Below are 20,727 nucleotides of genomic sequence, written 5' to 3'. Positions count from 1 at the left end.
AGTATCCGTTCGTAATCACGATCCCCTCTCGGTCCTCGTCCGTCACTAGGTCTTGCATGGTTGTGGCTGCGTTGACCTGATTGCCCCTCTTATCGCCAGACTGCTAGTCGTATTCTGTCGCATCTTTCGGTCGGTATCTGGTCGCGCGCACACGTCGAGTTCAGTCCAATCGACTCGTTACGCCGCTGGCGGATTAGTGTTAAATCTGGTCATCTGGCTACGGGAGCAGTAGCTGTCGACATCGCAACATGGCGCCCCCGTCTGCATCTGCCGCAAAGGCGGTCCCCTCCACAAATCCCAGAATGCCACCACCAGTATCCGCAGAAGATGGACGAACACATATTATTATAGTCGGTATGTATTGTCTAAAGGTCGTGCCGGATTGTCGTTCTGTGCGCTGTAAGCGCTAGATCCGAGGGATTACCAATGTTGATCCTGTCGATATTGATTGCTAACTGTCACAACAGGAGCCGGCATTATAGGCGTCTGCACTGCGTACTATCTCACACGACATCCACAATTCTCGTCCAAGACCCACAAAATCACAATAATAGAATCAACTAGACCTGCGAGCGGCGCCAGCGGCAAGGCTGGCGGTCTGCTCGCTCTATGGGCGTTCCCGTCACAACTCGTTCCCCTGTCATTTAAACTCCATGAGGAGCTTGCGGAACAATACAATGGCGCTGATGAATGGGCCTACAGGCGACTGCAGACTGTGTCGCTAGAAGGCAATCTATCCAAAACAGCGCGGGTATCGAAGAAGCAGCCGATTGATATAGGTCTCCCGGAAGACTTAGACTGGGTCCGGTCCGACATCATTGAGAGCTGGTCGTCGCTTTCGGGAAAAGATTCAACTGCTCAGGTCCATCCATACAAGTTCACAATGTTCATGCTCCGACGTGCGCAGGAATCCGGTGCTGTTAACCTTGTGCTGGGCAAGGTGCTGAAGCTAAATTACTCGTCCAAAGGTAATGCCGTCGAATCAGTCGTCTACGCCCCCGTAGGCTCATCTGCTGAGTCAAGTTCACCTGAATCGAAAGTGTCGTCGGATGGACAGTCGTCTACTCTGAAGGGTGACAAGATTGTCGTCACAGTCGGTCCGTGGACTTCACGTCTTCTCCCCACATGCCCTGTATCTGGTCTCCGGGCACATTCCATCACCATCACCCCCTCTCGTCCCGTATCTGCCTATGCTCTATTCACAGAACTCAAAGTTGCCAAGGGCAAGTACATATCACCCGAAATATACGCCCGTAAAGACGAGGTCTATATCTGCGGTGAAGGAGACAATTATGTCGAAATTCCGGATACCACCGATGACGTCGAAGTTTTGAAGGAGCGTTGTGAGGAACTGGTCAAATACGCCGGAATTGTCAGCGAGGAGCTACAAGGCGGTAGGATAACCAGGCGGCAAGCATGTTACCTGCCGGTCGTTGATGTCCCATCCACGTCTGGCCCGCTAATAGGCCCGACGAACTCGCAGAATCTTTACGTGGCCAGTGGACATAGTTGCTGGGGTATCAATAATGCTCCGGGAACAGGCAAGATCATGGCTGAAATTTTGTTGGAAGGCGAAGCTAAGAGCGCGGACGTCTCATCACTGGATCCAAGGCGATATTTCGTCAGCGGGCCATTACCTGGTGAATAAGGTACGGTTAATTATTACACATACTATATATAGTTTCGACTGTTTAACAAAATTTGTGAGAAGGTGAATGAAAAAAAGGAGTTTTGCCTATATCAATAAACACGTGGAGTTTGCGTGCCGGTTTATGTTATTTTAAGTTTTGTGTATGGTCAGTATGCAAGCCCTGGGAATGTTTCGATATATGCTTGGTCTGCGCGTTCGTTTTGTTGTATATTTCTTAGTTTATCTTTGTTTTATTAGTATTCTTGTGGTACTACTAATAATGAGTTACCTCCGATATGATACGTTACTGCAGATAATCTCATATTATTTCGCTGCGTAGAGAAATAAGTTATACGTAAATATTTATCTACAGTCATTTTTCTTGCGTGCGAGGATTGGCATACCAATGGCAGGAACGACTGGTGACTTGAATGGTGCGGTGTAGTACAAGAAGGGTGCCGTATGCCTTATCGACATTGCCGCGGATCCAAAGGCGTCCACTTCGAATTACCAGATTCCGGACCTTTTAACATAACTTCTTGATACCCGAAAGAACGAGTCACGTATGTGTGTGAAGTAGATCAACTAACGCTGACGGTCCAGCAAAAATTACATGAACGAACTACTTAGGATATGTTTGCATATAGCGTACCGGTAGCAAAGCCGGGGGAAGAAGAAATATGTTTGTTCACAACCAGCAGTATTAATGCAACTTACAATATATATATTGGTTGCTATATAGAAGGCTGCGGCATTAATTATATACATAGCTGATCCGGAGGTGAACCTTTAATATGCTGAATAGTCATGAGAAATTAAATGATAAAACGTTAATTGTGTGTCCGCGATTCTTGCAGCACTTGGCGTTACGCGCAATAAATTACATTCAAACAGGTCATGAAAATACAGGCCCACAGATGCTGCCAATAACTGCGTAGAAAGATCTCCTCGCATTCTCGGATGGCGGAGTCTTCAACGGGAACTCGACTTAATTCTGGATATTATAAGATCACTAGACTAAAAAACATATTTGATCTAGAGCGAATGAAGCCGCACACCATTAGTCCTAACAGAGTATAGTGCTAAGTTAACACCCCAGTCGCGAAAGTTGATCGGGAGCAACTGCCAGATGAAGGTTTTGGCTGCGCATACAACCAGAAATCCTGGCGGTCGCGGCAGCTGGCGCTGTACATACATAATTGGCGGCTTCATCGGCTGCTTAAGAATACTCTCATCTCTGACATCTACTACTCGGAGTCGGTGTGAATTCCTACTGCAGTGCACTTGGTTAGGGAAATCTTTATTTTCTTACCTCGTTCGTGTGCTTGCAATCGGCCCCTGGTCATCGTTCGTTTCTGAACATCGGGCCGCATTGACGTCTTAACTTGCGTTGTCGGTAGCAGCCATCGTCCGGATTTTACCGTATCCTATAATACTGCTCTACACGGAAAGAAGAGCTCGCTCTGGCAGATTGATCCGTCATTCACTGTTGTTACCGCGCTCTATACAAATGCGCGGCGAGCCACGAATATTGCCGAAGGGGTATCTCAATATCTAGTTACACACACACGCCGTTGAAAATTGCAACATACAATTCACAATGCACGTTTTACAAATTCGTCTTCTCGGCATATGCGCCATAATGTACGCGGTCACGATATTTACACACCCAACGTCCGCAGCTGGCGTCGCTGTGGATCTCCAATCTCGTAAGCGCGCTACCGTGCCGGCTACGAAGGGCCAACAGAATTCCCCCAGTAAGCATGCTGAGACCACGACAGATGATTTACAGGCGTGTACAGCGATTGCTCCGCATACCGGAAATTTCTTTGATCTTCGTGGTTTGACGAGAGTTAAGGAGGTCGACGAGTATGTTGATATTTGACACAGAAGTCCAGCATATGAATAACTAACAGAGATTGCAGATCCGACTTTCATGTCCGCGGCCACGACTACAGTCACAATTTCACGATGAACATCTGCGCACCCGTGCTTGCAGCTGACGGCAAGTTCTCTGGTGTTGCCGACCCGGTGAACGTTTCGGCATACTACACCACCGACTCCGGTGAACATTTTTCGATCGGCCAGGTCTCTTCCCAACCTCTTTTCCGCGGTCGACGATTAGTCCTGGAATACAAGGACGGCTCACCATGCCCGTCATACCCGGATCTACGCAAATCATCCATCATCACCCTAGCATGCGATCGCGAGCTGTTATCAAATATCGCACTGAATTTTGTGGGACAATTGCACGAGTGCGCATACTTTTTTGAGGCCCGAACACCGCATGCGTGCGCTAAAGCCGGTTCGAAAGGAGGTGGCGCGGATACTTTGGGTCCGTTTGGCATGTTCGCGTTGATATTCGCAGTTATGATCTTGGTCTACGTGCTTGCGGTCTCGCGACGGCGTGTACCATATTTGCACGCATTCATTAATGGTGGATTCGGATGGGTTAGAAGGTTGATAGGTTTCCATGACAACGTGAATGGAAGGATGATGGAGAAGGGACATTCTTTTAACGGCTGAGTTTCGACAAGGAGAGAGGAAAGAGCGGCAAGAAGCAGAGTAGCATTGTTAAAAATAGATTTTATGTGTTTTGGTTATCTGTAGCATCGAATTGGGAAACGGTTGGAAAATTGGTTTAGTTACTTTATGTTAGGCGTATGTCTGTTGCTAGTGGCGATGCGATAATAAAGGCAGGTCATGTTCTCTTTTGTGAAGATACCGGCGTTTCGCAACTGCGGTGTCGACTCTACTGGGTTATATGTTAACATAATCGTAACCGGAGACTCGTGATAGTAAGAGCGATATCGGTCCATTATGCAGCATTATTAGTGTACTTTAATGCGGTTCCGTAGTGACACCTATGGTAACTCGACCTGGCGAACTTCATCAGGAGCAGGATTAAAACATCGCAGGTTCATAGGCTGATGATCATCAAGGTTCACTGTCCTTGGTCACCGACATTATATCGGGCTATCAGGTATGAGTGGATATAATATATTATATGCGTGCATCAGGACTAGAGAAGCGGAGATGGTGTTCTCAAACCTTCAACATCATTAATGGCTATTATAGCACACGAACGCGAAGAAATCGCTTAACCGGGGCAAGGGGAAGCCTACGATTGTAGACGAGCTGACTCGACCCTGAGACGATAGAGTTTGGGAGTTATTCAGGTGGGGCCGAGCCCTTCGCTAAGCCTCATCTATTAGCTTTCCTTATTTGGCCAGGGCTTGACTGCTACTAGCCAAACCCTACAAGTGATACCCTAACCCTGAATAATAAGCAGTCACAAACAATACGTGTGGCTGTGCGAGTGCGGAACGTGTCAGCGAATGAAGCACATGGAGTGCGAACAGGAGAGCACATGGAAGTTAGGGCTGTTGCCACCGCCACGGACAACGACGGCAAATTGCGGTAGCTGTATCCGCAAAGAAGGGTCTTTGTCAGTTGTCAGCAGTGTAGAATAGACGTAGCTGGTGGTGGACAAGCTAACCATGGGGAGAGTAGTCCACTGAGGCATCGGGAAGACAAAGACAAAGAAATGCGGACGAAAGAAACATTGACGTCAGCCAAATCCGAGCAATGTTTACAACTTCCCTTGTCAGGCACCAGCTTGTTGGTGCCAGGAAGGCATAAGTGCGCAAACGCATATGCTGGACCTGCGTTGAGTGCAGAGTAAAAAAAATTTTTTTAGCCGCGAGCCCAGCAACGGCGCCAGGCCGTATCTTTCTATAAAGCTCTGCTCCACCCGCCACAATTTCCATTCCTTTTCTTCTTTTTTTTCTTTGTCTACTCACACCCGAAATCATAGCATTTCCATCTGAGTATCTTAATTACATCCATCCACTTATCTTTTATACATCCTACTTAATCTTTCAAAATGGTATGTTCATTTTTGGATTTGAACTGGATCGGATTCTGGTGGCGATCAGTTGGGACAATATGTAGCGCACTTATCAATGATAATGGTTCTGTTGGTGTTCCTTCATTATCGTGCACCTGACTGGAATCTATGATCAATCACGATTGCCTCTTTTAAGCCCAGAAATTATATAGTAGTTTATGTTTGCCGGATCGGTCTGCTAACAACTTACAACAGGGAAAAGAGAAGACTCATGTTAACGTCGTCGTTATCGGCCACGTCGATTCCGGCAAGTCTACCACTACTGGTCACTTGATCTACAAGTGCGGTGGTATTGACAAGCGTACCATCGAGAAGTTCGAGAAGGAAGCTGCCGAGCTTGGCAAGGTATGTTCTGATTGATTGAGTCATTGTGATGATTCATTGCGGCCACTAACGTAGATACAGGGTTCCTTCAAGTACGCCTGGGTTTTGGACAAGTTGAAGGCTGAGCGTGAGCGTGGTATCACCATCGATATTGCTCTCTGGAAGTTCGAGACTCCAAGATACTATGTTACTGTCATTGATGCCCCTGGCCATCGTGATTTCATCAAGAACATGATCACTGGTACCTCCCAGGCAGACTGTGCTATTCTTATCATTGCTGCCGGCACTGGTGAGTTCGAGGCTGGTATCTCGAAGGATGGGCAGACTCGTGAGCACGCTCTTCTCGCCTACACCCTTGGTGTCAGGGGGCTTATTGTTGCCATCAACAAGATGGACACCACCAAGTGGTCCGAGGCTCGTTACGAGGAAATTGTTAAGGAGACCTCCAACTTCATCAAGAAGGTCGGTTTCAACCCCAAGACCGTTCCTTTCGTCCCCATCTCTGGCTGGAACGGTGACAACATGATTGAGCCTTCCGATAACTGCCCATGGTACAAGGGCTGGCAGAAGGAGAACAAGTCTGGTGTCGTCAAGGGTAAGACCCTCCTTGAGGCCATTGACGCAATTGAGCCTCCTCAGCGCCCCGTCGACAAGCCACTCCGTCTTCCCCTTCAGGATGTCTACAAGATTGGTGGTATCGGAACTGTACCAGTCGGCCGTGTTGAGACTGGTGCCATCAAGGCTGGTATGGTTGTCACTTTCGCTCCCGCTGGTGTCACCACTGAAGTCAAGTCCGTTGAGATGCACCACGAGCAGCTTGCTGAGGGTCTTCCCGGTGATAACGTCGGTTTCAACGTGAAGAACGTCTCCGTTAAGGAAATCCGCCGTGGTAACGTCTGCGGTGACTCCAAGAACGATCCTCCCAAGGGTGCTGAGTCCTTCAACGCCCAGGTCATCGTCCTCAACCACCCTGGTCAGATCGGTGCTGGATACGCCCCAGTCCTCGACTGCCACACCGCCCACATTGCTTGCAAGTTCGACACCCTCGTTGAGAAGATCGACCGTCGTTCCGGTAAGAAGATGGAGGACAACCCCAAGTTCCTTAAGTCAGGTGACGCTGCCATTGTTAAGCTTGTCCCTTCCAAGCCCATGTGCGTTGAGGCTTTCACCGACTACCCTCCTCTCGGTCGTTTCGCCGTCCGTGATATGAGACAGACCGTCGCTGTTGGTGTCATCAAGTCGGTTATCAAGTCTGACAAGTCTGGTGCCGGCAAGGTCACTAAGGCTGCCCTCAAGGCTTCCAAGAAGTAAAAGGTTTTCGTGCTCTTGTTTGTCGTGTAGGATCGGGTATATGTTTATAATACGAAAGGGTGTTTTGCACTTTTGTTTTCCACTTAATTAAGTTTACTCACATTGGTTGTGTATGTTATATGTACCTTCATAGGGATATCAATATATACAGGGATATACTATATGTGTTATATTTAACTCTTGTAAAGTCGCCAGTGTCCATCCATGACACAACCATGCCCTTTGATATTCCCTATCAATGTTTTACGAACTGCAAGTGAGTTTGGTCCTTCCTTCTCGTATTTACGTCGCGTTCGTTTGTAGGATGCAGCCATAAAGTTCACAGCAATGAACGCAGTGTCACTAATTGCTAGTTGACTCTATATACAAATGGCAATCAATTCCCCACATTCGCCACTCTATTCCCTGATGGAAAGTCCGATTGCCTCTCGCTAGTCATCTTCTTCGTCCTCAATAACATCGGAGTCTGACACTGATCCCTCCTCCCCAGACGAACTCTCTTCCTCGTCTTCCTCCTCGTCTTCCTCATTGGCATGCTCTTCATCATCGCTATTATCGTCATGCTCCAAGGCCGCCATTCTCGCCGTCTTGCTTCTTGGCTTGCCGGATTTCTTCTTTTCGCTAAGAGATGGCAATGTAGCCTGAAGCTCGCCAGTGACTTCGCCCCTGTGCTTCTGATCTTCTAAAGCATCCTTTGCCTCCGTCAACGCCTTCGTCAAACGCTCCCTCAGGTTATCATTCGCATGATTTCCATAGACGCTGACCGCGAAATCAACAACCGCGTCCTCAGTCAACTCCACCTTTGCACGGGGGCCGATCGAGTACGTCCACACTGAGTCACCGGTATCAATACCCATGGTATCATCCTCTTTCTCGCGTTCAAGATATAAGTGTTTTAGCATCAATTTCAAAACTTCTTCAGTAGACTGTCCGCCGAGTGGAGTATCCTTGTCGATACCGAGCGTTCGCAAATGCTTCAACAACGCGGCACTCGTAATTTGTCCTCCCGAGAGAAGAATGATGCTGCATACTGTAGTCACGATGCCATTATACACTGCATCACCGTCATTCTTCGGCTTTAATATATCGAGCTTTCGAAATCGTTCAGGAAGATTGGAGGTCAGGATATATGACTTGGTTGAGCTCGAAGGTGGAGGTTTAGCGAAACGGCCACGTTTCTTGGTGCCACGCACAGGAACAGTTCGGTTCGGTAAGTCGACGAGTTTCATGCCGAGAATGGACGTAAGAAGATTTTGCGATGCCGTGAAAACGTGCGCAAAGTCGCGACGGTGACTTGCTTCGAGGACTGGACCTCGTTAGACACGTACTTCCATAATTATTCATCATCGACAACCCAAAAATACATACTCTTTTCGTTAACCGTCGTCCTTCGCAACGGATTACGCGCTTGTTCACCCGCGAGCGCCAACCTGACGAGCCGTTTCGCCATACGCGCTATCTCGTCACCAACTTCACGTGGCGTGCTACCGTCAGTTCGTGTGGTTTCATCATCAGGTCGGTCTACTATCGAAACATCTGCCTCCGTTTCTTCCAAACGACGAGCTGCACGAGCAGATCGGGCAGAAGTGGCATCTTGCTGCTTATTGCGACGGCGTTGGACGCGTGACGGAGCTACGTCCGAGTCATAGGCGTACTCATCGTTGTTGTCGTCATCTGATGTCTGTAAAATTCGACATTAATAAATATCTACACCGACTTTTGATTTGCAAAGAGTTACGCCGCTCGTCATGAAATTCAACAAGTACGTACCTCTCTTCGTGATCGTCTTCGTCCAGGCATGTCGTTGGATATGAATTAAAGCCTTGCCCTTCAATTTATCACAGGTGGCTCGGTTTGCTAGAATAAGTGGTCGCGTCTGGAAATAGGGTACTTGTGCGACCGCGTCTGAGTCGCGACATGCGCACCGAAATCAGCCCTAACCCAATATCATCTAAGGTTTGCTGGTTGTCGTGACGACACATGATTTAAGTTGTGTTTATATCTTGCCGCAGACGATTAAAGGGTAGGGTAAACAAAAGGCCTGCTCGCACGCTCATGCCAATGGCGCTCGTCGACCATCGTACAGAGTACCTTCGTCCCATCGCAACTCGGTGCGGTAGTCTTCTGTACCGTTGGCTGAACGGTACTTCAGTTTCGGTCCGTAACCGCTAAGTGGCCACTGACCACTGCGTGAATCTGAGCAGGACTTTTTTTTGGACAGGCCAGAGGCAGCTTTGGGGGATCACCGTCTGCCGGAATATATTTATAACTATTGCCTACAAGAACAACAACAATAACAACATCATACATAATATACTTAATATCCAGCAAGTGTGCAGAACACAACAGTCGATTACTTGACCAATTCAAGCCGCAAATACCTTTGCAACCGAGTTATTCCACAGCGAGAGGTGATTCACATCGAACGGCGATCAACAATGCCTGCCTCAGACGCACCACCGTCAGTTCCGCTCTCATTCTCCAATAACTTTTGGGTAAGTGAAAGCGAATAGCAAAGTCAACGAATTTGAATGAATGAATATTGATGATAGCCAGGGAATGGAGGAGAACGGCGTTACGGTGATGTTTCAACGGATGCGGGAGGCAAAGCAGACATGCGAGGAAATCAAATCGTTTTACAAAGAGCGGTGAGTAGTTTTTTGGAAACGCGTAGCAGTTATGCAATGGTACTAATATGTGTAGAATAATGATTGAGGAGGAGTACTCCCGCCGTCTCCTAGCTCTGTCCCGTAAAGCGCTCGGCGCCAACGAATTAGGCACCCTCCGCACATCACTCGACACTGTCCGCGGCGAAACTGAGCAGATGGGCAAGGCGCACGCCAACACCGCCACGCAAATAAAAGCCGAGCTCGAGGACCCATTGATTGCATTTGCAGCGGGTATGCGTGAGCGACGGAAGATCGTGCAGACCACGCTTGATAAGCTTTCAAAGGCCAAAATCGGACAACAGGCTACTGTGCAGAAGAACCGCGATCGATATGAGAACGACTGTAACAAGGTCAACGGATATATTGCGCAGCAGAATATGGTTATGGGACGAGAGTTGGAGAAAAACAACGCGAAGCTTGAGAAGGCGCAGATGGCTGTCACGGCTTCAAGACGTGATTATCAAACGTCCTTGAGAAATCTTGGCGAAACTACGGAAAAGTGGAATCGTGAGTGGAAAGCTGGCTGCGACGTATGTCTATTCTAGTGGTACCTTATCCGCTTTTGCTAACCATTGGCATAGAAATTCCAAGACTTGGAAGAGGAGAGAATCGACTTTCTCAAGTCGAATCTGTGGGCATACACGAATATTATGTCCACTGTGTGCGTCGCCGATGATGAGTATTGCGAGAATATCCGTCTGTCGCTGGAAAACTGCGAGATTGAGAAAGATATCTGTACTTTTGTGAAGGATAGAGGAACTGGTCAGGAGATTCCAGGTAAGATACCCCAAAGGTTGATAATTTAAGCGAAACTAACATCAGCAGATCCACCAAAGTACATCAATTTCATGGACGGTACGTCATACCGGCCCGACCATGATAACTACAGTCTTGCACAGTTCCCCCGAGTGATGAATCCGCAGTTTAGGACAAGCTCTCCACAACCTCGCACGGCGCATGTCAGTACAGAGCAAACTGATGGAGGTATCGATGATGAAATTTCAGTGTCCAGCTCTCAGGCTCAGACTACTCAGCTTGATGCTATGTTGGCGTCGCTTTCCGTGGCTGATAATAATCGCTCTGATCGCAACAGGCCTGTCGAGATCACACCTCAGAAAACCAGAAGTACTCCAGCTAATGAATCTGACTCGCCGCGAAGTGCGAGAGCTGTGACCTCGACTCCTGTCGATAAGAACCCCAACTTGATGACGAACAGAAAGCCTCTGCAAAGCGTTGTACTTCCGTTTCCTGATGAGGGTCTCTCCAGTGCTCAAAGTTCGCCCGTGCATTCGCCTATTCACCGCCCAGTCAGTATGTCTGGCGAATCTGTTTACTCCAACCCGACGACAATTTCATCTAATTCAGATGACGATGCTGACACGCCACTGAAGAAGATCGAGAATAGGACACCGACGCAGGAGACCAAGAAGAAAAGTGGTTGGACTTCGCCATTTAGACGCAGGTCCAAGAACGATATTCAAACAGCTTGGGTAGAAGATGAACCAACAAAATCGTATACTTCCCCACATGGAAACAGGGAGATATCGTCGCAGCAACTCGACAGTCGTTCGTCTTCGCCTGCAAAGACTTCTGTGTCGCTCAGTAAACAGAGTGCTACTCCGGGGTACCTGGTCTCAAAGACACCATCGATGAGCAAATCCTTATATGAAAGACCTCCCAGTGCAGAGTTTGAAGGCGCTGAACCGATTGATCCACGCGCGAATGTTGTTTTGAGTGTTGGTGGGAATCACTTTGATGTCACGTCTTCACAGGTCCAGCCGAAGACCTCTCGAGCTTCTGCTTCCCCGTCGAAGACTGTCAACGGCACCGCCATTGACCCAATCGCCGCTGCTCTTGCTGATCTCAAATCTCCCGGTGGCAAGTCCGGCGAGAAGTATTACGGAATTGGAATCAAGCCAGTAAACAGATCTAATGGTGGACGACGAGTGCCGTCTTATTCGGCACCTTCTAGTCCATCTACTTCACCCGGTGTACGACATAACGAGGTTCCACCGCCTTCCCACAATACGCCAATCCCGCAGCCGAACTTCGGTATTCCAAAGTCTTCGTCCTTGGTCGCTCCTCCTCAAGCAATTACAGCTGCCGAAATGCGACAGACCGCTAATGAGTACGCGGCTAGAACTCAGGAGATGTTCCAAGGCGGAGCTTCACCGGTACAATCACGTCCACCACCGGGAAGCCCATCCCGTACGACACAGGGACGTCCTCTTAGTCGTCAGGATCCACATACCAGATCACCCTCCAGATCACCATCCAGTCAGTCGATGCAGCCGCGTCTGTATCCATATCTAGGCAGTCATGGTTCAGCTTCGCCTGGGGGCAAACCGCCCAGTCGCCACCAGCAGCCCGAATATCGCGTACCATCCACTGGTGGAGAAGTGTATTTCGGTCAGGATATGTCGCCATCTCAGGAAAGGCGTACGCCTCCGAATGGATCTATGATGGGCCGACCGCGATCAGCATACGGATATGTCCCTGAAGCGCAGCAGCAACCCCCCAGAAGTGTGTCAAGAAATCGTGGCGGGTATGATAGTAGTCCTATACAGCAGGGTCCCCCTAGGCAACAATATCAACGTGGACTTGGTTCACAATATCCAGAGATGTACAATCGGCTGAAGAGCAAGTCGGCAATGGAGATGCGACCACAACCAACGGAGCTGCCTGCCTACTCTAGGGACGGGCGGGAAGTAATTGGCTATGCACGAGCCATGTACGATTACAGAGCAGCGATCCCTGAGGAAGTCAGTTTCCGGAAGGGCGATATTTTGTTGATTTTGCATATTCAGGAAGACGGGTGGTGGGAAGCTGAAGTATTTGGACCCCGAAGCCGTCCACAGCTAGGTTTGGCTCCGAGTAACTTTTGTCACACGCTATAGTTGAAGTAGCCCACTCATCTTATGTTGACTACGCAAATACGGTTATTATTCGTTATAACGCATGGTGCTTACTACGATTTCGTTTCGTTGTATACAACGTTCAATTTTCTCTGCATTTGACTAGTTCTGTTTGGTAATGACAATTTTTGCTTGGGTAATTTAAGATTATATATGTGACGATATATCTGTGATATTTTGTGGCGATGGTTAAAAGATAGCTTCTGTGATTTGGACTTAGTTGTGTATGGAATAAATCGAACAAATATATCTGAGACTTGAGACCAAATAGGTATCGTACATTACAAAGCATGACAAGGAATACAACGAGGAATGATCACAAGAATTCTGGTATTCGGTGAATCTCATGCTTTAATTCATCTAACACGCAAAAACTGAAGATCAAATCCGTGAATCGGAAGCCAGTGGCAATCAGCTCCTTAAACAGCAACCGCGCCTGTGTACAGCCAAATTAGTTTCGAGACCTACAGAATCCAATTCAGGACAGACATACCATGTCAACGTGCCCGTCGTACAAATATGCAATGGCGACATTGCATTTCCCAGAATTATCAGCCGCAACCGCAGCCGCATTCGCCTCACCACCCTTATCCGAGTCAAAGTACGTAGTCTCGCCGGTTACGACAGTTGACAGCGGAGCTCCAGCCGGCGTGAACAGCGTATCCCGTTCGACCTTGTGCTCGCTTGGCTGCTCTGCAAGCGACAGAGACGCAACAGCCTGCTCCAGCAAGACGGTCGGAGTCTCGGGAATCGGACCCGCTGCGTAGTTCGGTAACCTGTCGAACCACTCGTCCGCGTGTTTCCCGTCACCTGCCTCTGCGCAGAGTAGAGCCATGACCTGCATGATTTTGATTTTCTCGGCTGCGTGGTCGTCGTCTGCCGGACACGAATCCAGCATCGCGGAAACGTGCTCGAACGCGGCAGGGAAATCCTTGATATGGGATAACATTGCGGCGATATACAGCCCGCACTTCAACAGCCTTGTTTCCCACCTCTGCGTTGGGAGCGCTGACGGATCAGGCGCGTCGTTTGCGCTGCGATTGGTTGATTTCCAGGACTCAATCCTGGCTTCACGCGCGAGGGAGTAATATTTCGCGATACCGAGTTGGCTGTGTGCTTGTGTTTGGATCTTGACGAGGAGCACGCGGAGTGTCCATGGGATCACGGAGTGGCCTGTTTTTGTGCGGAAGACATCCGATGTGTTGAAGTCTGAAAGTGCTTGCGCTTCGGCTTCGGCTATTAGGGGAAGACTGAGGAGGGAAAGGGATGCAAGGCGGAGAATCCATAGGTGGAGGATGCGTTGGTAATCTGTAGGAGTGGATTGTGTCAAGAGACGTTGTGCCAGGTGTGCGATTGAGAAGAGGGTCGGACGCGCGAGGAGGGAGTGTGTTGTGTATGTTTGTAAGTCTGTGTACGCTATTTGTGAGGTAGTAGAGAACTAGCCTGTCAGTATCATGCGACGTATTATGTCCCAAAAGCGTATGTCAGAAATAGTAGGACCTACTAGCGACGGGAGTTGCTTGAAGATATGAGGCTCAATGTACTCCTCGAGATTTAACGGAGCTTCAGCCACTGGCGTGACAGGCACTTTGTCCGATTGAATAGGAGGCACTCTTAATCAATTAGCGAGACGAACGATTAATCTGACTTCAGTCAGTCACATTAAACCTCGGGAGCAGGCATACTTCGTGTCAAGTTCAAGTGGCCCATGTAGTATCGCTTCGCGACCAGGCGAAAGTGCGCGTCGGTGCGGTGGTGCCGGACTTGATAGTCGTATGTGTGGGTCTGACATACTTTACTGGAGAAACCAATTGCTGCGCCTTCGTGAACTCACGATGTAGACTTGGATGCTATATGAGCTCCATCTCTCCTACGCCTTGTCAGAAGAAAGTCCACCCGGTGCTTGGGAGTTCGCAAGTAAAGTTTAAATATTACCCGGCTTTCACCTGAATCGCCGTCGAAAAATATTCAAAGCTCATCTGTACGATGATCTCAACAGGGCGAGTAACATACAAACTCTGAGAGAACAAGAATGGAGGGAACGACAGCGTCGCAGTCAATTGAGACAACCAATGGAGCTGCGAAGAGAGACATTTCTCCGACGCCGGTGGAGAGTGCGTCTGATGGTGTGTACAAATTTTTATGACCGAATGCCGCCAAAATACCCTTTCAATACTCAAATTGAAGTCTGTCTCTAACTGAATATAGACGCTCCAGCTAACAAAAGACTAAAACTGAGTGGCACGGAATCCCCCACAGTTGACGCACGAGACAAGGGCATTGCGCGGATCAAGCCAGAGTTCCTACTCCCTAAGCCCGATAAAGCAACTATCTTGGCCCAGCCAGACGACGACGACGCAGAAGCAGGCGGTACGAAACGGAAGAAGGAGCGCGGACAGAATAAGAATCGTCGGTTCGCGAAGGCGCGGGAGGTGGTGAAATTTTGTGAGTCCGTCAAGGATGGGGAAGGCATTTGCAAATTTGGTAAGGAGTATGTACTCTTGTTAACCTACGGTTTACAAATCCGTCGAATGCCCAAATTTTGAATAGATGATTAACCTTTGGTAGCTGCAAATTCGAACATGACGTGGAAAAGTACATTTCGTCGAAACCGGCTGATTTAGATGGTACCTGTCCTGTGTTTGACGCTATTGGATATTGCCCGTCCGGACTCAAATGTCGATGGCTGCATTCACACTATCTTGCTGCGGCTGGCAAGTTGCTTGTTGACGAGGAGAAGAAGGCCAATGCTGGACGGGAGATCAACAGAATTGACCGCGATACGCAGAATATTCTGCAAAAGAAGAAATTCCCAGTGCCGAAGAGTGATATGATTTTACCTTATCTGGATTCGCTGAAAGAGCAAGACATGATTGGAAACGACGGACACAAGACCGAAACCGCGACAAAAGAGGAGAAGGAGGAAAAGAAGGACTTGGCAGCAACTTATGTCGAACCACCATTCTTGCCATCCGAAAAGAAGACGCTTAATCTGCACCGTGCCAAAATTCTCTCCCCATTGACTACGGTCGGAAATCTGCCGTTCAGGCGACTGTGCAGGTGGTTTGGTGCCGACGTGACCTACTCCGAAATGGCGCTCGCCCTACCAATTCTGCAAGGCTCCAAAAGCGAATGGGCCCTCCCTCGCTCACACACGTCCGAGATTCCCGGTTTCGGCGTGCAGATCGCGGCGTCGAAACCTTGGCAGGCGGTCAAAGCGACCGAGGTCCTCACCAGCGCATGTGAGACTGGAATCTCTGGTATTCAGGATGTCAACCTGAACTGCGGCTGTCCGATTGATTTGATATACCGGTCCGGTGCTGGTTCGGCGTTGTTGGATTCGGGGTCGAAGCTAATTCGGATATTGAAGGGAATGAATTATGTTAGTGGGGAAGTGCCTGTGACCGTAAAAATCCGGATGGGCACGCGGGATAGTCATCCAAACGCGAAAAAGCTTGTCGCGAGGCTCGTTAACGAGGGCGACGTGGCGGCGATTACATTACACGGCCGGTCTCGACAGCAACGGTACACGCGGGTCGCTGACTGGGATTATATCAGCGAGACAGCACAGATTGTCAAGGACATGTATGAGGCCCGCGACGAGAAGCAGAAAGAGCAGCGAGAGCGGCGGAAGGTCTGGTTTATTGGGAATGGAGATTGCTATTCCTGGCGCGACTGGTGGGATGCGGTCGAGAATTACAACGTCGACAGTGTGATGATTGCTCGAGGTGCGCTCATCAAGCCGTGGATATTTGAGGAAATTGACGCGAGACAATACCTTGACAAGTCCGCGACTGAGCGACTGGAGATGATTCGAAAATTTGCGCACTTTGGACTGGAGCATTGGGGGACAGACGAATACGGGATTAACAACTGCCGCCGATTTTTGTGTGAGTTTTTATCCTTTTCGTGCCGGTATGTTCCGGTTGGGATCTTGGAAGTGTTGCCGCCCAAGATCCAGGATCGACCGCCGATGTGGAGGGGGCGGAATGAGTTGGAGACGTTGCTGGGAAGTAGCGATTACAGAGATTGGATCAAGATCAGTGAAATGTTTTTGGGCCCCGTGCATGAAAGTTTTGATTTCAAGCCAAAGCACAAGAGCAACGCGTACGAAACAGAGGGGTAAAGTTATTATATATATACAAGAAATATACTGCCTAGAGATCATGCGCCATTTCCTGCTTATCTCAAAATATCTCGTATCTCGTATCCATCGTCGTCAGACATCTGCACAAACTCTTACAAATCCTTTTTTGAGTTAACATCTCCGAGCGACTCCTTAGCGTTAAGCTGATCCCCTAGCTTATGGTATTCAGCAGATAAGCCCTCGCACTGCTTTCTTAGCGTGGCAAGGTCGGTATCCTTGTTCTTCAGCTCTGCTTTCAACGTTGCGATTTCGTCGTTCTTTGACGATATGACCGATGAGTCAGCGGCAGTCGATGCGGCACCGGCCTTCATTGCCGCCACCTTGTCTTCCGCGGCAAGCAAGTCCACGACGAGGACATAGGTTCGGTTCAGAATGCTGTCAGATTTTGTCTAATTAGCCTAATGTTTCTACACAAATCGAGCAGGGCAAACTTACACCGACAAAAAGAGAGTAAAGCCGCAGAGATACATATTTCTCTGCGAATAAAACTTGCGCGCTTGGATCTCAGTCCGGTCTGTACCGGTCGTGATCACGGTCCCGGACGCGTTACTCGCGATAACGTCCTGCTGGACACGGTACACTCGATTGACGGAATCGATAAACAAGATCAAGATAAACACGAATACGATCTTGAGAGTGTACTGTGTCCGGGCGATGATGTCAGACGTGGATATGAAATGGAAGAGGCGTCTGCGCAGGTTGAATGGTAGCGGCGTCACGAGAAAGAAAAATGAGACCATTTCGACCATTAGAAGGATGAAGACCTGGATGTTCAGTGTGGACATTCTTGCGGATTGCAGTCTGGAGGTAATCCGGTGTATGACTGACTGTTCTTGCATCCGATTCCTAAATATGCTAGAATTGGCAGATTCGATGCTTCGAAGTCAGGACTATTTGACGACAGAATCATCAATATCGCGCCAACTTATTTCCAAATTCCCTAATCGATATCGGCAGTCATACACCAAAGCGCCAAAGATCACCTCCGTCCCGCATACATCGCGCAAAAACGGACACACGTGATGTTAGCAGAGTGCAACACTTCAAGTAGAAGCATCTTACCAAAGTATAATAAAGCGTCATTGTAGGCAAATCCCTTTATTATGCAATTCTAAAGGATTGTTATGTTTGGATCAATGGACTATGAGGTAAGAAACAGAGTTGCCTTATATAAACGTAGTCAGATCAGTTCGGTTGTTGTGGACAGCTTTCGCATTACGCGGCTCGCGACACGTAATATTCTGCGTGCCGTGTTTACGCCTGAAGTGGTGCGAATGGCTGTATATTTACACTCTAAGTGCAGCAGCTTCTCAATCATTATGCTACATGTCGATTTTCGACGCGACGATCATCCGGCGTCAAGCATAAAGGCAAGACGTCATCGTGCGGGAGCCAAGTCCGTAGCAGATCCCCGTCGCGATCTTGCTTTTCATCGGACCCCTAGCGAGCGCAACTTGAAGAGTTGTTCGCTAATTCTGTTTTATACTATATTCGTAATCCTCTGGGATCATTTGCACCAAGTAACATACATGATATTACGACCCGTAAGTAAGAGCAACGAATGAGCGAAGGAAAGCACTCAAATTTAGTCTCAGTAACTAAAGTTGATTAAAATGCATAAACATGCTGCTGAACGAACAAAAAATTGTACTCTCTGACGGTTCCCACGATTTTAGATAGATTCCATTTAGACAGAGCCAGCAGCCTGGAAATCCTCTAGGGCAACCTTGACACGCTCCGTCATAGTTTTCTCACCCTCGCGAACCCAGACACGGGGATCGAAGTACTGTAGCAATTATTAGACGACATCGTATGCTAAATGGCGAGTGGAACTGACCTTCTTGTTTGGCTTGTCTTCACCGTCGGGATTGCCGACCTGGGCCATAATATAGTCCTTCTTCTTGAGGACGTAATCACGGATACCAGTGAGGTAAGCATATTGGAGGTCCTAGATTGTGTGAGGTCGCGTCGTTCAAAAATTACAGGCCAAAAATTTCATACAGTGTCCAAGTTGACTTTGACGACTCCAAAGTTGATAGCAGTCAAGAACTCCTCCTTGGAAGAGCCGGATCCGCCGTGGAAGACGAGGAAAATAGGAGTGTCGGTCTTGGAACCGACCTTCTCCTTGGCGTAAGCCTGGTGCTTCCCGAGCAAAGCGGGCTGGAGTTTTACATTGCCCGGCTTGTAGACACCGTGGACGTTGCCGAAAGCAGCCGCAATGGAGAAATACGGCGCGACGGACGACAGTGCGCTGTAGACATCGTAGATATCCTCCGGCTGGGTGTAGAGGGCCGAGTTGTCGACCCCAGTGTTGTCGACACCGTCCTCTTCACCGCCGGTGATACCAATCTCCATCTCAAGCCACTGCTTCATAGGTGCGACACGCTCGAAGTACTTCTTGACGATGGCGATGTTCTCTTCCTTGGGCTCCTCGGAAAGGTCGAGCATGTGGGAGGAGAAGAGGGGCTCACCGTGCTCCTTGAAGTACTTCTCGTCCTCGTCGATCATGCCATCCATCCATTGGAGGAGCTTCTTGGCACAGTGATCTGAAGACGTTAGTCATTGTTAGCTAAGTAAAGTCGTGTAGTTGCGCACCGGTGTGGAGAACGACGGGGATGCCGTAAGTAGGAGCGATGGAGCGGATATAGTGGGCACCAGCTATGGCACCGGCGATCGAAGCTTTCTGGTCGGTGTTGGAGACGCCCTGCGGCTCGTTAGCAAAAACTGCGAGAACCGAGATCTGCGAGGACAGTAGTACTTACCTTGCCAGCGAAGTAGGCTGAGCCACCCTGAGACATCTGGAGGATGATGGGAGACTTGGCATCACGGGCGGCCTCGAGAGCAGCGACGACGGTGGACGAAGAGGTGACGTTCTACATTGTTAGCTGCTTTACTATACCAAATCAAGCGGCAGCATTGAACAAAGGCACTTACAATGGCAGGGATAGCGAACTTCTTCTCCTGTGCATATTTGAAGAGCTACAAAGATCAATTGGAGTCAGTTAGAATGAATCGGATCGACTTATGCGAAAAAGCATTGGCTGAGCAAGAGAAGGCCGAGCCGCTTGCGGTGCAGAAAAAGCCCGGACATACGCTCAAGACGTCATCGCCAACGATGACACCGGATTTGCGGGAGAGAACGTCAGTGACGGAGGGCATGATCAATGTAGTGAGACGACGAAAACTGCGAAAATAGAGTGGATGGGATCAGGTAGGCTAGCGAGATAAAAATTGAGCGAGATGGGAACGATGCCGAAGGAGCGGCACTGTATTGTATTTGTATGAGCGAAGCGGAAGTGCGTTTAAGGTTTGCGGCGACAAGCGGGAGCTTCGAACCCCAGCACCTTTAGGTCGCACAAAAAATCCAGTGCGACCTGGGAAGGTCCACCCCATAAGTTCCTCGAAATCCGAATCATTCCCCGGGCAACAGCCTCATCGGAAACATGGCTTGCTCGACAAAATTACCGGACCCAGTCCGCCCTCGATCATTCATTCACTGGCTCAACAGCTCTAGCATACCGTCTAGTCCCGTCGCCAAGTCTAACCACTGCCCACACAGCGGCGCCGGTAACGGCCATCTAACAATGTAGTTGGCTAATGACTGGCTAGTTCTATTGGAGACCAACCGACACCGGCCATCCGAGCCCACTGACCAGAAAATCTTCCAACTCCGTCAATGATGTAATAATAGTAACAATTTAATAACAATAAAGTTAACAAGTTAATAATAATAATAATAATAATAATAATAATAATAATAATAATAATAATAATAATAATAATAATAATAATAATAATAATAATAATAATAATAATAATAA

At 48.7% G+C, this 20,727-nt stretch overlaps 9 protein-coding genes across 9 annotated transcripts; 5 read left to right on the top strand and 4 right to left on the bottom strand.

Moving 5' to 3' along the window:
• Positions 1-248: 248 nt before the first annotated feature.
• V1508DRAFT_396810 (FAD dependent oxidoreductase) lies at positions 249-1,648 on the top strand (the record flags this gene model as incomplete). The annotated part of the gene is made up of 2 exons (XM_066938121.1): positions 249-354; positions 468-1,648. The coding sequence occupies 2 exons, from the start codon at positions 249-251 to the stop codon at positions 1,646-1,648; spliced, it is 1,287 nt and encodes a 428-aa protein (XP_066796572.1).
• A 1,624-nt stretch (positions 1,649-3,272) lies between these two features.
• V1508DRAFT_352846 (mannose-6-phosphate receptor binding domain-containing protein) lies at positions 3,273-4,156 on the top strand (the record flags this gene model as incomplete). Its single annotated transcript, XM_066936864.1, has 2 exons — positions 3,273-3,499; positions 3,556-4,156. The coding sequence occupies 2 exons, from the start codon at positions 3,273-3,275 to the stop codon at positions 4,154-4,156; spliced, it is 828 nt and encodes a 275-aa protein (XP_066796571.1).
• Positions 4,157-5,516: 1,360 nt separating this feature from the next.
• On the top strand, positions 5,517-7,175 carry V1508DRAFT_431941 (translation elongation factor EF-1 alpha; the record flags this gene model as incomplete). Its single annotated transcript, XM_066941938.1, has 3 exons — positions 5,517-5,519; positions 5,736-5,885; positions 5,946-7,175. The coding sequence occupies 3 exons, from the start codon at positions 5,517-5,519 to the stop codon at positions 7,173-7,175; spliced, it is 1,383 nt and encodes a 460-aa protein (XP_066796570.1).
• Positions 7,176-7,383: 208 nt separating this feature from the next.
• V1508DRAFT_415401 (MAGE family-domain-containing protein) lies at positions 7,384-9,048 on the bottom strand. Its single transcript, XM_066940060.1, has 3 exons — positions 8,946-9,048; positions 8,544-8,856; positions 7,384-8,481 (listed from the first exon to the last, which is right to left on the bottom strand). Exons 1-3 carry the CDS (start codon positions 8,973-8,975, stop codon positions 7,607-7,609), a joined length of 1,218 nt encoding a protein of 405 aa, XP_066796569.1. The 5' UTR covers positions 8,976-9,048; the 3' UTR covers positions 7,384-7,606.
• A 565-nt stretch (positions 9,049-9,613) lies between these two features.
• V1508DRAFT_396806 (uncharacterized protein) lies at positions 9,614-12,741 on the top strand (the record flags this gene model as incomplete). Its single annotated transcript, XM_066938120.1, has 5 exons — positions 9,614-9,670; positions 9,732-9,823; positions 9,879-10,374; positions 10,426-10,621; positions 10,670-12,741. 5 exons carry the CDS (start codon positions 9,614-9,616, stop codon positions 12,739-12,741), a joined length of 2,913 nt encoding a protein of 970 aa, XP_066796568.1.
• A 203-nt stretch (positions 12,742-12,944) lies between these two features.
• Positions 12,945-14,764, bottom strand: V1508DRAFT_415397 (uncharacterized protein). The gene is made up of 5 exons (XM_066940059.1): positions 14,695-14,764; positions 14,445-14,629; positions 14,264-14,372; positions 13,253-14,197; positions 12,945-13,195 (listed from the first exon to the last, which is right to left on the bottom strand). Exons 2-5 carry the CDS (start codon positions 14,549-14,551, stop codon positions 13,076-13,078), a joined length of 1,281 nt encoding a protein of 426 aa, XP_066796567.1. The 5' UTR covers positions 14,552-14,629; positions 14,695-14,764; the 3' UTR covers positions 12,945-13,075.
• Positions 14,661-16,941, top strand: V1508DRAFT_415395 (uncharacterized protein). Its single transcript, XM_066940058.1, has 3 exons — positions 14,661-14,885; positions 14,968-15,250; positions 15,328-16,941. Exons 1-3 carry the CDS (start codon positions 14,792-14,794, stop codon positions 16,883-16,885), a joined length of 1,935 nt encoding a protein of 644 aa, XP_066796566.1. The 5' UTR covers positions 14,661-14,791; the 3' UTR covers positions 16,886-16,941.
• V1508DRAFT_415392 (B-cell receptor-associated protein 31-like-domain-containing protein) lies at positions 16,860-18,153 on the bottom strand. The gene is made up of 3 exons (XM_066940057.1): positions 17,969-18,153; positions 17,342-17,670; positions 16,860-17,281 (listed from the first exon to the last, which is right to left on the bottom strand). Exons 1-3 carry the CDS (start codon positions 17,987-17,989, stop codon positions 16,999-17,001), a joined length of 633 nt encoding a protein of 210 aa, XP_066796565.1. The 5' UTR covers positions 17,990-18,153; the 3' UTR covers positions 16,860-16,998.
• A 219-nt stretch (positions 18,154-18,372) lies between these two features.
• Positions 18,373-20,200, bottom strand: V1508DRAFT_415391 (uncharacterized protein). Its single transcript, XM_066940056.1, has 7 exons — positions 20,000-20,200; positions 19,841-19,885; positions 19,669-19,779; positions 19,502-19,610; positions 18,908-19,452; positions 18,744-18,854; positions 18,373-18,692 (listed from the first exon to the last, which is right to left on the bottom strand). Exons 1-7 carry the CDS (start codon positions 20,063-20,065, stop codon positions 18,594-18,596), a joined length of 1,086 nt encoding a protein of 361 aa, XP_066796564.1. The 5' UTR covers positions 20,066-20,200; the 3' UTR covers positions 18,373-18,593.
• Between the last annotated feature and the right edge of the window lie 527 nt (positions 20,201-20,727).

This window comes from Lipomyces doorenjongii, assembly GCF_038497915.1.
Source record: "Lipomyces doorenjongii strain NRRL Y-27504 unplaced genomic scaffold V1508scaffold_17, whole genome shotgun sequence".
NCBI classification, from domain to species: Eukaryota; Fungi; Ascomycota; class Lipomycetes; order Lipomycetales; family Lipomycetaceae; genus Lipomyces; species Lipomyces doorenjongii.
The sequence above is the reverse complement of the archived record's forward strand: the minus strand, read 5'-3'. Positions and strand labels throughout refer to the sequence as shown.